The 13,267-nt window shown below is 38.6% G+C and overlaps 2 protein-coding genes across 2 annotated transcripts; one reads left to right on the top strand and one right to left on the bottom strand.

Moving 5' to 3' along the window:
- Positions 1-4,873: 4,873 nt before the first annotated feature.
- LOC133711424 (uncharacterized) lies at positions 4,874-7,337 on the top strand. Its single transcript, XM_062137553.1, has 2 exons — positions 4,874-5,951; positions 6,283-7,337. The coding sequence occupies exons 1-2, from the start codon at positions 4,874-4,876 to the stop codon at positions 7,335-7,337; spliced, it is 2,133 nt and encodes a 710-aa protein (XP_061993537.1).
- A 712-nt stretch (positions 7,338-8,049) lies between these two features.
- Positions 8,050-11,899, bottom strand: LOC133711423 (uncharacterized). Its single transcript, XM_062137552.1, has 8 exons — positions 11,046-11,899; positions 10,700-10,927; positions 9,482-10,473; positions 9,308-9,398; positions 9,075-9,158; positions 8,700-8,996; positions 8,358-8,608; positions 8,050-8,194 (listed from the first exon to the last, which is right to left on the bottom strand). The coding sequence occupies exons 1-8, from the start codon at positions 11,793-11,795 to the stop codon at positions 8,050-8,052; spliced, it is 2,838 nt and encodes a 945-aa protein (XP_061993536.1). The 5' UTR covers positions 11,796-11,899.
- Between the last annotated feature and the right edge of the window lie 1,368 nt (positions 11,900-13,267).

Below are 13,267 nucleotides of genomic sequence, written 5' to 3'. Positions count from 1 at the left end.
CCGAACTCCCATAACCGTAGTCATCAGGGGGAGATGCAGACATTAGGGGGAGATGTCTACATGAATGGTCTCGAAACGTGAAGGGTGTGTTGTGCTCTTTTTCCCCTTCGACCGAGGTTATTTTTGTCCCACTGGGTTTTTGTTACTCGGCAAGGTTTTTAGCGAGGCAACGAGAGAAACACCACGTTTGGACGACACAAGGGGGAGTGTTCAAGTAAATCCCTATTTGTGTGTCTGGCCCAAACCCTAGGTTACTTGACCTAGTGGTAATATGGTTAAATTAGAAGAATCTAGATATTCCTATTCAATGTATGATTACCTTTCCTTGTGTGATTCGGATTCTATGCATTGTAATCCTCTATATAAAGAGGTCCCTATTATCAATGAGAATACACAGCGATTTTCTCTCAATTCCTGTTTCTCTAAAACAATGAGGAATTTATAAGTTTTATTTGTTATTTCACAATTTATTTTCTTTTCTCTATTTATAAATCACATCTTAACTCGGGAATAATCGTTTTTCGGGTTAGGGTGTGAAGATTTCTCCTCACATAGATTTGTCTTTAAAAGGAATTACTTCTCATCCAGATTCACTTTGAGGGGATTTCGCCTCAATTAAATCCGTTTTTAAGAAATTAAGTCATGTTAACTTCTCTACAGTAGTGTGAGCGACTCAGAGACATTACATGTACCCGGCAATTACTACATATGAGCTTCCACCGTTGTCCCTGGTTAGAGTTTTATTAATGAGAAGAGAGAAATGAAAGGGACGCGGAGACTATGCCAAAACCATTTTTGAAAGAAAAGGGAACAAACCTCACCTAGTACATAAGCAAGAAAGCTAAATGAAAAGATAAAGGAAAAATTACAAAAGAGAAGCAAACTAAGCAGTACCTGAAACTAAAATAACGAAAAACATAAATCACCACCTTATTAGACAATGGGCCATCCTAGAAGCAATGTCGTGGACAATACCTAATTGATTGATAAAGACGAAAATTGTTTAGGACGTTAACATTACACATTGATAAGGATGTGGTACATGCATGAAGGGAAAATAATACCTCTATCAAGATCCCTTTAAACATTACAACATTAGTGGGTGTGCTACAATTATGGTTCTTTATATAGGATTTTTCTTTTAATATTTTTTCGTGAGTGATTTAAGTTTGTATTTTTTTTTTTTTTTGGTTACATTGAAAGGATGAAATTGCTAAACTAGCCTAAATGCCTAATGCCAACTCATTTTTGCACCCCTTCTCACCCTTTGAGTCAGTTAACAGTAATTGGGCTTTTCTATGAAAGGCCGTTTATGTAATGAACCTATTTTCCAAATTGTATTTAGATCCCAAATATATTGATCGCTCTATCTCTAATTCTTTCGATCTCAGAATTCTACCAACACTCAAGAAGAAGAAGAAGAAGAACGAAGCGACGTCGTAATGGCGTTGAAATTTCTGAACAAGAAGGGACGGCACACGGGGAGCCTCCGGAACATAGAGAACTTCTGGAGGGGCTTACACATTGGAGAGTGTGTGAAGAAGCGGAGCAGAATGGTTCTAGTTTAAAGAAGAAGCGGAAGAGGGAGGTTTCGACTGCATTGGGAAAGAAGGCGTTGGGCAAGTTGAGGGAAATGGAGGCTCGGTTAGAACAGCGTGAGGCGGAGAGGGAAAGGGAGAGACAGAGGAGTGTGAGCAAGAACGGGAATGGAAATGGGAGGAATGGGTGAAGAAGAAGGAGGAGAAAGAAAAGGCAAGGGAGCAGTTGAAGAAGCAGAGGATTCTATAATGGGAAGCATTCGAGAAGGACAGTGAGGAGAGAGAGATAAGAAGAAGAGAAGAAGCGTTAATTCATGAGAAGGAATAGTTTGGATCATGACGATATTGCTAGGGTTGATGGAGATAATCAAGATGATCAGTTCATTGTTGACGGATGATGTCTTTTCTTGTAAAACTGATCTCTGCATGTATGCAATAATCTCTGCAGTGGTGGTGGATATGTAAAGGTTAGTGAATTGCTTAATGTACTCTGATGAGTACTTTGTTCAGTTAGGTATGGTTCTATACTGATCTGTCTAGCTTCAAATCAAGTCAATAAGGGCTATTTATTTGTGGATCCAATTTTTAATGTAACTATCTTGCTTAGAATGAATCAAAGTTCCTTTCCCCCTCAATAATATGTTGGCACTATGATTGTGAGATCAGATATTTATTTAGTGTATATTAATGTTTACGGTTTTTATGTGGCACTGTGATTTCGGCTTTTATGTGAAGCTCTTTTTTGCTGGGTTTGACCGGATTCAACATAAATTTGCTCAGTTATATCTCTCCTTTATGTTGTATTAGTTTTTCTACTAGTACCTAAGTCAAGAGGAACAAGCATTAGCAAAAATACCGCTTCCATCTAAATTGTTTTAGACATGTTTAGTATTTCAGTAAAATACCTTGCTGTAGTAAAAAGCATGGCCCTAGCTGTTCAAAGAATTCAACCTCCTGATAGAATTCACTATGGCTCTTAGCATGCTAAGGAAAATTACTTCATAGTATTTTTTTTTTTTTTGTTATTTATGCGTAGGACACACATCCTTCTGTGCTTCAAATGTACAAATATATATTGATGGCCCAAAATGATCTTTTCTTGGCAGAGATGGTTTCAAAAGATAGTATATATGATGGATTTAGTTTGTTTTTGGCTTAAATTCCCATAAAAACGTGACAAATCCAAATCCCAGCTTAGCCTTTAGCCTAGATGAATGCCACTAGATCTACTGAAATAGTTTTTCGATAATTGTTTCTTGCTAGTTATAACCATGTTTCGTTCTATCCTTTTGGAACAAGAGAATGTAGCTTGGGTCAAATGAAGGGTTATTTGATACACGATACTTTCAGCATTTAAGGTGATAAGCAATGAAGCTAAGAAACTAAAAGATGAGGGAATTCAGTTTTCTCCTTGGCCATATGGGATATTTACTGTATGAGAAAAAATAAACAATTGCTACTTTGTGATTACTGTACGAAACAATTGCTACTTTGTTTGTAGACTCTTAGGTAGGGAAAAATACATCCTCATTTGTTGTCTTTTCAATATGGCTGGAAGAGGCATGCAGATATATGCTTTTGGAAGAGATAGCTCCGTTATAAATATTTCATGTTTATAAGCTTGCAAAAATAGGTGCATATATATTACTCATCTTAACATATATCCATGTCTGTATCTGTCTTTCGACATTGCGGTGGAACTCTTAAGATGTTTATGAAATTCAATACATATAGGCTTTAACTGCACATGAGGGTTGTTTTGCCAGGGGCTGCTGTAGATTTCTGATATAAGCTTTCTGCACTGTTTCCAAATTCTGCAAATCAATCACAATGTGGCCAGTGGTCGGTTATGGGATCATTAGAATGTGACCTCCACCATTTTCTGGGCTTGAGCTTGATATCAGTTCCGATATCTTGGACCTTTTTGGTGCATACGTAATTTCTAAACTTTTGGTGCATACGTAATTTCTAAACTTTTCTGGAAGTTGAAGAAAGAAGATGATGGTTAAATGAAGGACACCTATGGTTTCCAATTTGCACAAGATGGGATATCAATTCCTTATAACTAATCCATCTTCTTCCTTCAAATTGGAGAAAAGTTGGAAGTCAGCCTCCATTTCATCCTTTAATACACGTTGAATCTAAGGTATTTACATATCCAATCAATCCAAGTCACCAAAGGAGACCTTAAAGTTAGTGTGTTCATCTTGAGGAGGAAGATCAGCTCTTTCCTCTTTACAAAAAAGGGTGAAAGAAGGATGAGAGATTCTGTTTTGATTTATAAGTAAAAGTTGAATGTTGGATTTGTTTTAGGTAGTCACACATACAGAGGGATATGGATCAGAAATAAAAATAGGGTTTTTGTCCATTTACCCTAATTTTATAGTCAATGTTCCCACTTACCCCAGCAACTTTTTTTAATTCCCCTCTACCCTAAACACTCTAAGGATCTATTTCTTTTTACACAACATTTCTATTTTAATATATTTTTGTTTACCTTTTTACCCTTTTGTTAACGCGACCTAGTCGACCTAGTCTCCCGAGGTAATGAATAGAGAGAAGCTTCTGCTTAGAGAGAGAAGCTCTGGTTCTGGTGCGATAGAGAGAGAAGCTCGCAATGGAGAGAGAAAGAAGCAATGTCGCTTTGGATTTCAACCATGCTGCAGCTCGGTTTGAAACGATTTCAATTCCGTGTCTTCGAGCTTTTTTATTTTTTTATCCTTGTTTGCTATTCATCTCGATTGAGTCTGAGGCTGATTTTTTGAATCTGAGTTTTGTTTTCCTGTATGTTTTGTTATTTCCGACTTATTGCGTTAATTTTGGTCTGTGTTTCGTGAATTTCATCTTTGATTTGGTTCGATTTGATATTTTTCATGCTTATAAGTTTGTTGTGCTAAGTTTGATATGTTTCGTTGTGCTAAGTTTGTTGTGATTCTGTTTTGAAACGGTTCAATTTATTCTGGTATTTGTTAATCGTTTATTGCCAGTCAATATGGGTTTACATAGCTGCTTTTCTTTTTTTTTGGATGAATTGTTGTTCACGGTGTTGATAATGATGTGATTTGGTAGCTTCTGACATGATTTTGGTCTTTGTGAACCATATATTGCCCCCCACTAGACCCATACTGGGGGTCAATAGAGGATTGAAAAAGCCGCTTTTCTTCTGTTTTTGATACTCTTAGTTGTTACTGAAGTTCAGTAGTACGTGTTTATAGTAACTTGTTTCGGTTTTGTAAACAGATTTTATCTGAGGCCCATCTATTGGGGGTCAGTATGTGTCTATTGGGGGGCAATAGTGGTTTTATTTATTTTTTTTTTTTTTTATATACAGGAATATGGATGCTTCCTTGGCTGTTAAGTGCACTCATTCTGGACAAAGTTTCATGTTTTGTATTAATCAATATATGAGCTATGCTCATTTGTTTGAATACATTTGTGAACGGTTCAAGTTTTCTGCAACTGATGATATTGAGCTTCATTATTCGCTTCCTGGATGCGCTATTTTTTTTCTTCGCAATGATGATGATTTCAAGATGCTGTTTAGCGGTGCCAAGATTTACAAGTTGGATTGTGTTGATATTATGGTGTTGAAGAATAGTGTAAGTTGCAGCAAAAAAACTTCTGTTTCATTTGAAGATAGCTGCTCTGGTATTGTTGATGAAGATGATTACCTCACTGAGGCATTTAGGACTGAAGTTCAAAAGTCTTACTTGTCAAATGAGTGGGCTAGTTACATTCAATGTGTAGGGCAGAAATTTCGTGGCGGTTCCCCTGAGTTTCGAGACAGGCTCAGAAAGTATGCTATTGAAGTTGGGTTCAGCTTTGTATTTATTAGAAATGACTGGGACAGAATTCATGCAGTTTGTTCCAATTGGGGAACCGAAGGATGTGAGTGGAATGTCCGTGGTTATGTATCCCCTGCAAATGGATGCTTTATTATTGGTGAGTTGGACAATGTCCATTCTTGCAAAGGTGTTCTTCGAAAGCAAAAACATGAGCTTTTGGGATCAAAAATTGTCAAGACATGTATTGAAGAGGACATTAGCTATAACTTATCATTGAAGCCAAGGGAAATTATCAGCAAGTTCAAGTCAGCTTATGGGTTTGATATATCGTACAAGGTTGCTTGGAAAGCAAAGCAGAAGGCTAGGGAAATGATTTATGGTTCTGAGGCTGATTCGTTTAACAAGTTAACATGGTATAGGGATGCTGTATTTGAGACTAACCCGGGATCTTCGTTTGTTTTGGAAGTTGATCCATCGAGCAATCGGTTTCAGAGGCTTTTCCTAGCTTATGCAGGCTGTGTTAAAGGCTTTGAATTCTGCCTTCCCGTCTTGTTTGTCGATGGGACTTTTGGGAAGAGTGTCTACAAGGGGCAGATACTTTGTGCAACCGGAAAGAATGGAAATCATGGTATTTTTCTCATGTCTATGATTTTTTATTGGTATTTTTGTTGAAAATGTGTTGCGGCACGCTCCCTTTGGCGGTGTAGCGGCACGCTGCAATTATGTTTTGACCCCCAATAGAGATATATTGCCCCCCAATACACGTTTATTTTTTTCTGATTTCTCTCCCCTTTTTGTTTCTATTATGTTTATTGTTGTTTTTTTAATTCTTTTTTGTTGAAAATGTGGAGCGGCACGCTCCAGTTGGCGGTGCAGTGGCACGCTGCAATCATGTATTGCCCCCCAATAGACGTCTATTGACCCCCAGTAGACTCACTTTTTTTTCCTGTTTTCTGTAGGTTTCTTTCCTCTTGCAATGTGTGTCTGTGATTCTGAGACTGATGCTAATTGGTCCTTTTTCTTCCAACACTTGAAGAACTTGCTGGAACCTCAAGGTAGAAAGATCACTTTTATTAGTGATCGCGGTGTTGGACTGTTGAGTGCTTTCGACAAGATATTTCCTGGTAATCCTCATCTTTTCTGTTACAAGCACTTGGTGCATAACCTCATGACTAAATACAACGGTAAAGGCTCTTCTGTTTTGAAAGATGATGTTAAAAAGAAGTTTTTTGAGTTGGCATATTCATGCACTGAAAAGGAATATCGTTTTCATTTAAGAGAGTTGAGAGAAGCTGGTGGTGCTGATATTATAGATCCGTTTCTTGCTGATCTGCCTGTTCAAAACTGGTGCCGTGCATTTTTCCCTGGATGCCGTTATGGAATTATGGCTAATAGTATAGCTGAATCTTTTAATGCTTGGTTTGCTGTTGAGCGGGAGATGCCAATGTACACTATGCTTGATCAGACTCGGATTAGGGTGATGCAGATGATGGGTGAGAGGAGAGATGAGGCACAGCTTTGGACCTCACAACTTACTCCTGTTATGGAGGGTCGTTTGAAAGAAGGTATGGAGAAAGCTTGCCGTTTCAATGTGCATTACTCCCATACAAATGTTTATGAGGTTAGATCAAAGTATTCTTATGTTGTGGACCTTGGAACTCCTTCGTGCTCCTGTAAAAAATGGGAGATTAACTGCTTCCCTTGCTGCCACGGTCTTACTGCAATTCAAGCTGCCTCATTGGATGTTTATGCTTTTATAGATAAGCATTTTCATGTTGATTATTGCCAGAAGTGCTATGATTTTCCAATTTATCCAATTTCCAACGTTGATATGGCTTCTTCGGAATCTTCTAGCAGTGGCTTCATACTTCCTCCAAATGCAAAGAGGCCTCCTGGGAGGCCTAGGCTCAAGAGGTTCAAGTCTAGAGGAGAGTGTGAAAAGAAGCTCATTCGTTGCAGTCGATGTGGCAAAATGGGACAGCATAACAAGAAGACCTGCACTGAACCTATTTGAATGTAAATTTGTCAATTGTTTTAGCATTCTGACTGGTTGTATTGGGGGGCAGTACTAGGATACTGGGGGGCAATAGATTATTTTATCGAGGGTTAGTTTAACATTTTTTGCTGTCAAAGATTATTGACATTGATTGGTCCTTCAATTTTATTGCTGACTGATAAATTGATTAAGTTTTTCAAGATCTTGTATTGAGATTTTTTCCGGTTGTTCTATCCATTTTTATTTCATTTTAGCATGTCTGTTTCTGAGTTGCAAGTCTTTCCAATGGGTTGTGAAAGCTAACTGACCCAACAAACGTCTATTGGGGGGCAATAGACATCTATTGCCCCCCAATAGAACCTGAGTTTTGGAGGCTTGAAGTTCAACAAGTGTGGAATTTTTACACCTGCATATTTGCAATGTAGTTTGATGTCCTACTATTTTATTTCTGGCCCTCTATACAAGTTTTATTGGGGGCCAATAGATGTCTATTGCCCCCCAATAGAACCTGGTTTCTGAGGGCTAAATGCACAGGTATGTAATATGGGCCTGTATTTTAAATATTGACCTGTGATATGCTAAACAGTAGAAACTGGAAACAAATTCTTTCAATATATTTAACAGAAAATATATTGAAAAGCTTTCAAATCATCCCAAAGTAGTATTAATATTCCAAAATTTACATTTTCTAGCTTTGTGCGTTTCCTACTGTAAGTGCAGCTTCTTGATTTTATCTTTCAACACTCCAACGACATTCCTCCATTGCAAACCTCTCAAGAATTGTTTTCCTCATGTCATCGGCTTTCTTCTTGTTCGGTGGCACTCCGTGAACTATGCTTTCCATGAAATAGAGCATAAAAGGCCCACAGTCCCCCCTGTAAATCATGAATTAAACTTAGTGATCCTCAACAAAGTACTTATTGCCCCACAATAGGCATGTATTGGCCCCCAATAGACTGAAAACTTGGCACAAATGTAATAATTAAATTTTCATTTTTCACATCATAAACAAATATTAAAGCATTTTGAAGCACTTACAATGAGGTTTTCTGCTGAGGGCAGTTGAAGTCTTCTACAAGCTCGTAGTCCTGTTCACCTATATGATTATCCAAGATCCACCTTCTGACCTCTTTCTCTCTTTCGGTCATTTCTTCAACCTCAGTGATAAGTTCTCCTTGAGCGTCCTCACCTTTACACTTTTCTCTTGTGTTGTCTTGATCCTGGCTGTCAGTGTCAAATTTTCTGGCTGTCATGTTCACATCACGGATGAACCTCCTTATGTGCTTTACCTGTTTGATACAGATATATGAAGCATCAATAGACATTCTAAATTTGACCAGAGTTGAAAAATAAACACATTGTTTTGATATTATTACTTACCACCCAGTTTGCGTTGGTGTAGTGGTGATTATCTTTTGTCCATTCCTTCTTTGGAGGCAGCATAGAGTTCATGTGAACAAAGCGTTTTTTCTCATTGTCGATGATAAGCAGTGTGTAGTGCTGGCTGTAGCAATGGTGGATCGGGATGAGCACCTTGGGGTAGCTGAAGTTACTCCACAGTTGTTCAATTAGAAATAACTCTATTTCAATCTCATGGCCTTTGAAGTCGTCTTTCAAAAGGCTCTTTCCTTCTTTCTTGAAGTCTGCCAGTTTCTTTTCATGTTGAATAGCGTAGTACTGTACAGGAAATAGACACATATTAAATCATTCAATTGTTATAGATAGACACGCTGCTATTTTTACTTCATTACTTACCGCTGCTTCAATGTCCAGCAATCCAATTTGAGTCTTCTTTTCTTTCAGTTCATTCTGTAATATTTCAGTGTAAGCCTTGATCACCTGCAATCGTTTAATTTGTTAGTATTATATATGTGAAGTTCATCACCTATATTGCCCCCCAATAGTCACATATTGGGGGGCAATATATGCCTATTGGGGGGCAATAGGTGACTATTGGGGACAAAAAAAAACAAAAATTTAAAACTTACACTAATATCCAAATCTTCCTCTTGGATGATAATCTTCATGTCTCTCCTTGTTACCCCTATTATGCCATTTCTACTTGTCCAGTAGGTATATCTGCACAAACAAAAAAATGTGTAGTTATTACATGTCTATAACCCATTAATATTCAAATTTTAATAGTTATGCTATGCACTTACAAATTGTCATCAACCATCTCAAAGAATTGCTGGTAGTGTCTTGCGAGTTCAGGCTTTAAGGTTTTCCAAGTGTACTTCTCGCAATTCACATCTTTAATTTGAATTGGCTGCTGCACTTGTTTCCCTTTCTGCAGGTTTGATGCCAGCTTCTGTTCGGCTTTCTTTCTCTGCTTTGGCTGTTCTTGTGGAGCAGTCTTTCTTTTCTTTCCGTAAGTCTTCAAGATCTCTGGAGTGTCATACTCAAAATCCTCATCCTTGTCCTTAGTTGATGCCTTTCTCTTGTTTTGTTTCACGTTCCTCTCAATAGAATGCATGGCAACCTTTTCCTTCTCTTTCATGTCTTCTGTCTTTGTGGCAGTTTCTTTCTTCTCTGGTTCTGCCATTTCTGCCGAATTAGCTGCTTCGAGAATTGTCGAGACAATTATATCTATTTTTTCTGCTTCTACAGCATTTAGTATCTCCTCCTCATTTAGTATTTCCTCTTCTGGTTTCTTGAAAGATAGAGGAACTGCGTTAACTGGATCACCTCCCCTTGGTTCTTCTTTGACTGGTGTTTGAGGCTGATATTCAGCTTGGCTTCTATCATATTCATACCTCGTTCCATCTTCTTGCTCCGTTGACGCCAGCACCATCTGAAGTTGATTAGCTCTCTGATCACTACTTTTCTCATCTGGTTTCTTCGCATTTGCCTTTGCCAACAATTTGTTCAGAGCTCTGATGTGGTTTTTGTGCGCTCTGTTTTCTTGCATCACTTTAGTCACTTTGTTCTCCATAGACAAAATCTTGTCATCAGCAACCATAATCTTTTCCCAAAGCACCTTAATATGGTTTGCCAAGTTTTCATTTGCTTGTAAGATAGTCTTCATTTTCTCTTCCATTTTCTTTTTGTCACCTTCGTCTTCAATCACTGTATTCATCTCCTTTAGGAGAACTCTCATGTTCCCAGTAACCCTAATGTTCTCTTCTTTCTCTTCCTGACTCGCTTGTGGAACCTGCAACCAATAAAACAACAAAAAAGTCAAAAAAAACTTACCAACATTGGTCCCCAATAGACGTCTATTGGGGGCCAGTAGACACTTTACAAAACCTGTATTGGGGTCCAATAGATATCTATTGCCCCCCAATAGAGACATTATAAACCCAGTATTGGTGTGCCAAGACAGGTCTACTGCCCCGCAATAGACAATTTGTAAATTTCCAATGTACCTGCTAACTTACCCAGTTGGCGAAAGTTGGTGTTTCCTGCTCCTCTTCCATACCCAATAACTTGACGAAGTTATGTTCCAACCACGGCCCTTCTCTTATTAACTCCTTCGGCCAGTCTGGATTCTGGTGGAGCTTCTGCAGGTTGAACAGCTCCTTTATTGACCACCTCACAAATCGCGGTTTTTCATTCTCCATTCCTTGAATCCAGTTTCTGATCTTTGTCTTCTCCAAGAACCAGTACTGTAAAATAAACCATTTTTGTTAGTAAATGAACAACAGACACCCAATTATACTGTATTGGGGGGCAATATACATCTATTGCCCCCCAATACTCAAGAAAATAATGTATTGTACTTACATATATGAGAAGGAGGCAGCCAGAAAGAGTTGACGGATGATCTTTTCGATACCTCTGAAGCCCATCCATCAGAAAATCTAGTACCATCTTTGCCCAATTGAAGCTGTTTATGTTGTCTAGGTCTTCACAAGCGTTGATGAGGTCCCATGTTAAGGTTGTAGATGTCCTGCTGAAGAGGAATGCGTTGAAGAGGTACATGATAATCAGTGCCGCAATTATCTTGGGATTAGCCTTCTTCTTCTTGTTGAGCTCCTTGCCAAGTGCCTTTTCCAGATCAGGTTTGATTACTGTTTCTTTCCTCATATTGACGTCAAATATCGAAGATGCTTTCCGTTCCTCCTTGAGCACCTTCTTGCTTAGATCCCATTCAATACCAGTTGTTGGCAAGTCAAACAATTCATTTATGTCTTCCAATGTTATTTCCATTTCTGTCTCCCCAAACACAAACTTGGCTTTTTTAACATCAAAGTACTTCATTATGATCTCCAAGTCGGCCTCATGTTTGTGTAGCTGAGTTTCAGTGAGCTTCTTCTCGAAAAATGGCCGGATCATCCCCCAAAATACAGTAGTACTCAAAATATCCCAAGCCTCTTTTGGGATTTTGTCTCTGTATGTGTCAATCAATCTCCAGAAAGCACTTAGAGTGCATTTCTGTTGCCTGCACTCGATCTTTGCATTTTCTTTTGTATCTTCTTTCTTCTTCCTTCCCCCTTTCTTTGGCTTTTTCTCTTTTGTCTTTGACTTTTCCATTTTAATCTTCTTTTTCGTTGTCTGTTCATCCTTGTCATAGTTAGACTGTTGTCTTTTCTTACTCCTTTGACTTCTTGTCTGGACATAGAACCTTTGTGTCGTTTCTCTGTCATCATCTTCTTCTTCTTCTTCTTCTTCTTCTTCTTGTTCTTGTTCTTCTTCTTCTTCTTCTTCTTCTTCTTGTTCTTCTTCTTCTTGTTCTTCTTCTCCTTCTCCTTCTCCTTCTTCTACTACTTCTTCATCTGTTTCTTCTTCTGTTTCCGCCTGTTCTTCTGTTTCTTCATCTTCAGTAGAAGTTTCTTCTTCTCTTCTAGATTTCTTCTTATTCTTTAATTTTGTCAGCCTTTGCTGAAGTGTTTTCCGTTTTGTTTCTTCCTTATCTTCTTCAGAGCTGGAACTGACTTGTGGTCGCTTTGTTCTTGCCATTCTGATCATAAACAAAAAAATAAAAAATCATTAATAATGATCAACACCTCAACTATTGAACTTCAGTAAACATCTATTGGCCCCTAATAGGCATGTATTGGCCCCCAGTAGATGATTCTTTTATGGGCAATAGTTATGTAAGGGTCCCCAATAGACATCTACTGCACAGAACAGAAGCTTCTATTGTCCGAATAAACATGTCTACTTCCCCACAACAGACATGTATTGGCCCCCAATAGGCATCTACTTCCCCACAACAGAAGCTTTTGTTGAGGGCCAATACATGCCTATTGGGGGGAAATACATGCCTATTGGGGGCCAATACATGCCTATTGTGGGGCATATACATGTCCATTATGCAATATACATGTATTGGGGGGCAATAGACATGTATTGGCCCCCAATAGGCATCTACTTCACCACAACAGAAGCTTTTGTTGTGGGCCAATACATGCATATTGGGGGGCAATACATGCCTATTGGGGCCAAATACATGCCTATTAGGGGCATATACATGTCAATTGTGACAATAGACATGTCCATTATGCAATATACATGTATTGGGGGGCAATACATGCCTATTGGGGCCAAATACATGCCTATTAGGGGCATATACATGTCAATTGTGACAATAGACATGTCCATTATGCAATATACATGTATTGGGGGGCAATACATGCCTATTGGGGCCAAATAGGCATCTACTTCACCACAACATGAAAAGTCGCCAGATTTGAAACCGAAACCCTAGATTTTTCAGATTTTGAAACATGAATAATCCTATTCTTGTCATTTACCCACTTGATTAACCAAACCTAGGCTACGAACAAGTTCAATCTCAACAGAAAGGAAAAGAATATGAAACGGAAAAGAGATTTTCACTCACTTTTTCAACAATACAGAAGCCGGAGAATGTTGAAGCGCCGCCGGAGTTGGTCTAGATAGCAGAGTTGGTGGACGAACTGAGAATCGAGAGCGAGATTCGGAAACCCAGAATCGAGAGCCAGAGGGAGAGCGAGAGCGAGAGGAAGATGAAGAGACGAATT

This window comes from Rosa rugosa, chromosome 5 (genome assembly GCF_958449725.1).
Source record: "Rosa rugosa chromosome 5, drRosRugo1.1, whole genome shotgun sequence".
Classification (NCBI taxonomy): Eukaryota; Viridiplantae; Streptophyta; class Magnoliopsida; order Rosales; family Rosaceae; genus Rosa; species Rosa rugosa.
The sequence above is the reverse complement of the archived record's forward strand: the minus strand, read 5'-3'. Positions and strand labels throughout refer to the sequence as shown.

Excerpts from the sequence above, each read along its gene's own strand:
- LOC133711424 (XM_062137553.1), top strand. The coding sequence starts at position 4,874 with ATGGATGCTTCCTTGGCTGTTAAGTGCACTCATTCTGGACAAAGTTTC. Across the intron at positions 5,952-6,282 it reads CGGAAAGAATGGAAATCATG|GTTTCTTTCCTCTTGCAATG; the intron begins GTATTTTTCTCA and ends TGTTTTCTGTAG.
- LOC133711423 (XM_062137552.1), bottom strand. The coding sequence starts at position 11,795 with ATGGAAAAGTCAAAGACAAAAGAGAAAAAGCCAAAGAAAGGGGGAAGG. Across the intron at positions 9,159-9,307 it reads AGGAAGATTTGGATATTAGT|GTGATCAAGGCTTACACTGA; the intron begins GTAAGTTTTAAA and ends AAACGATTGCAG. Across the intron at positions 8,195-8,357 it reads CCTCAGCAGAAAACCTCATT|GGGGGACTGTGGGCCTTTTA; the intron begins GTAAGTGCTTCA and ends CATGATTTACAG.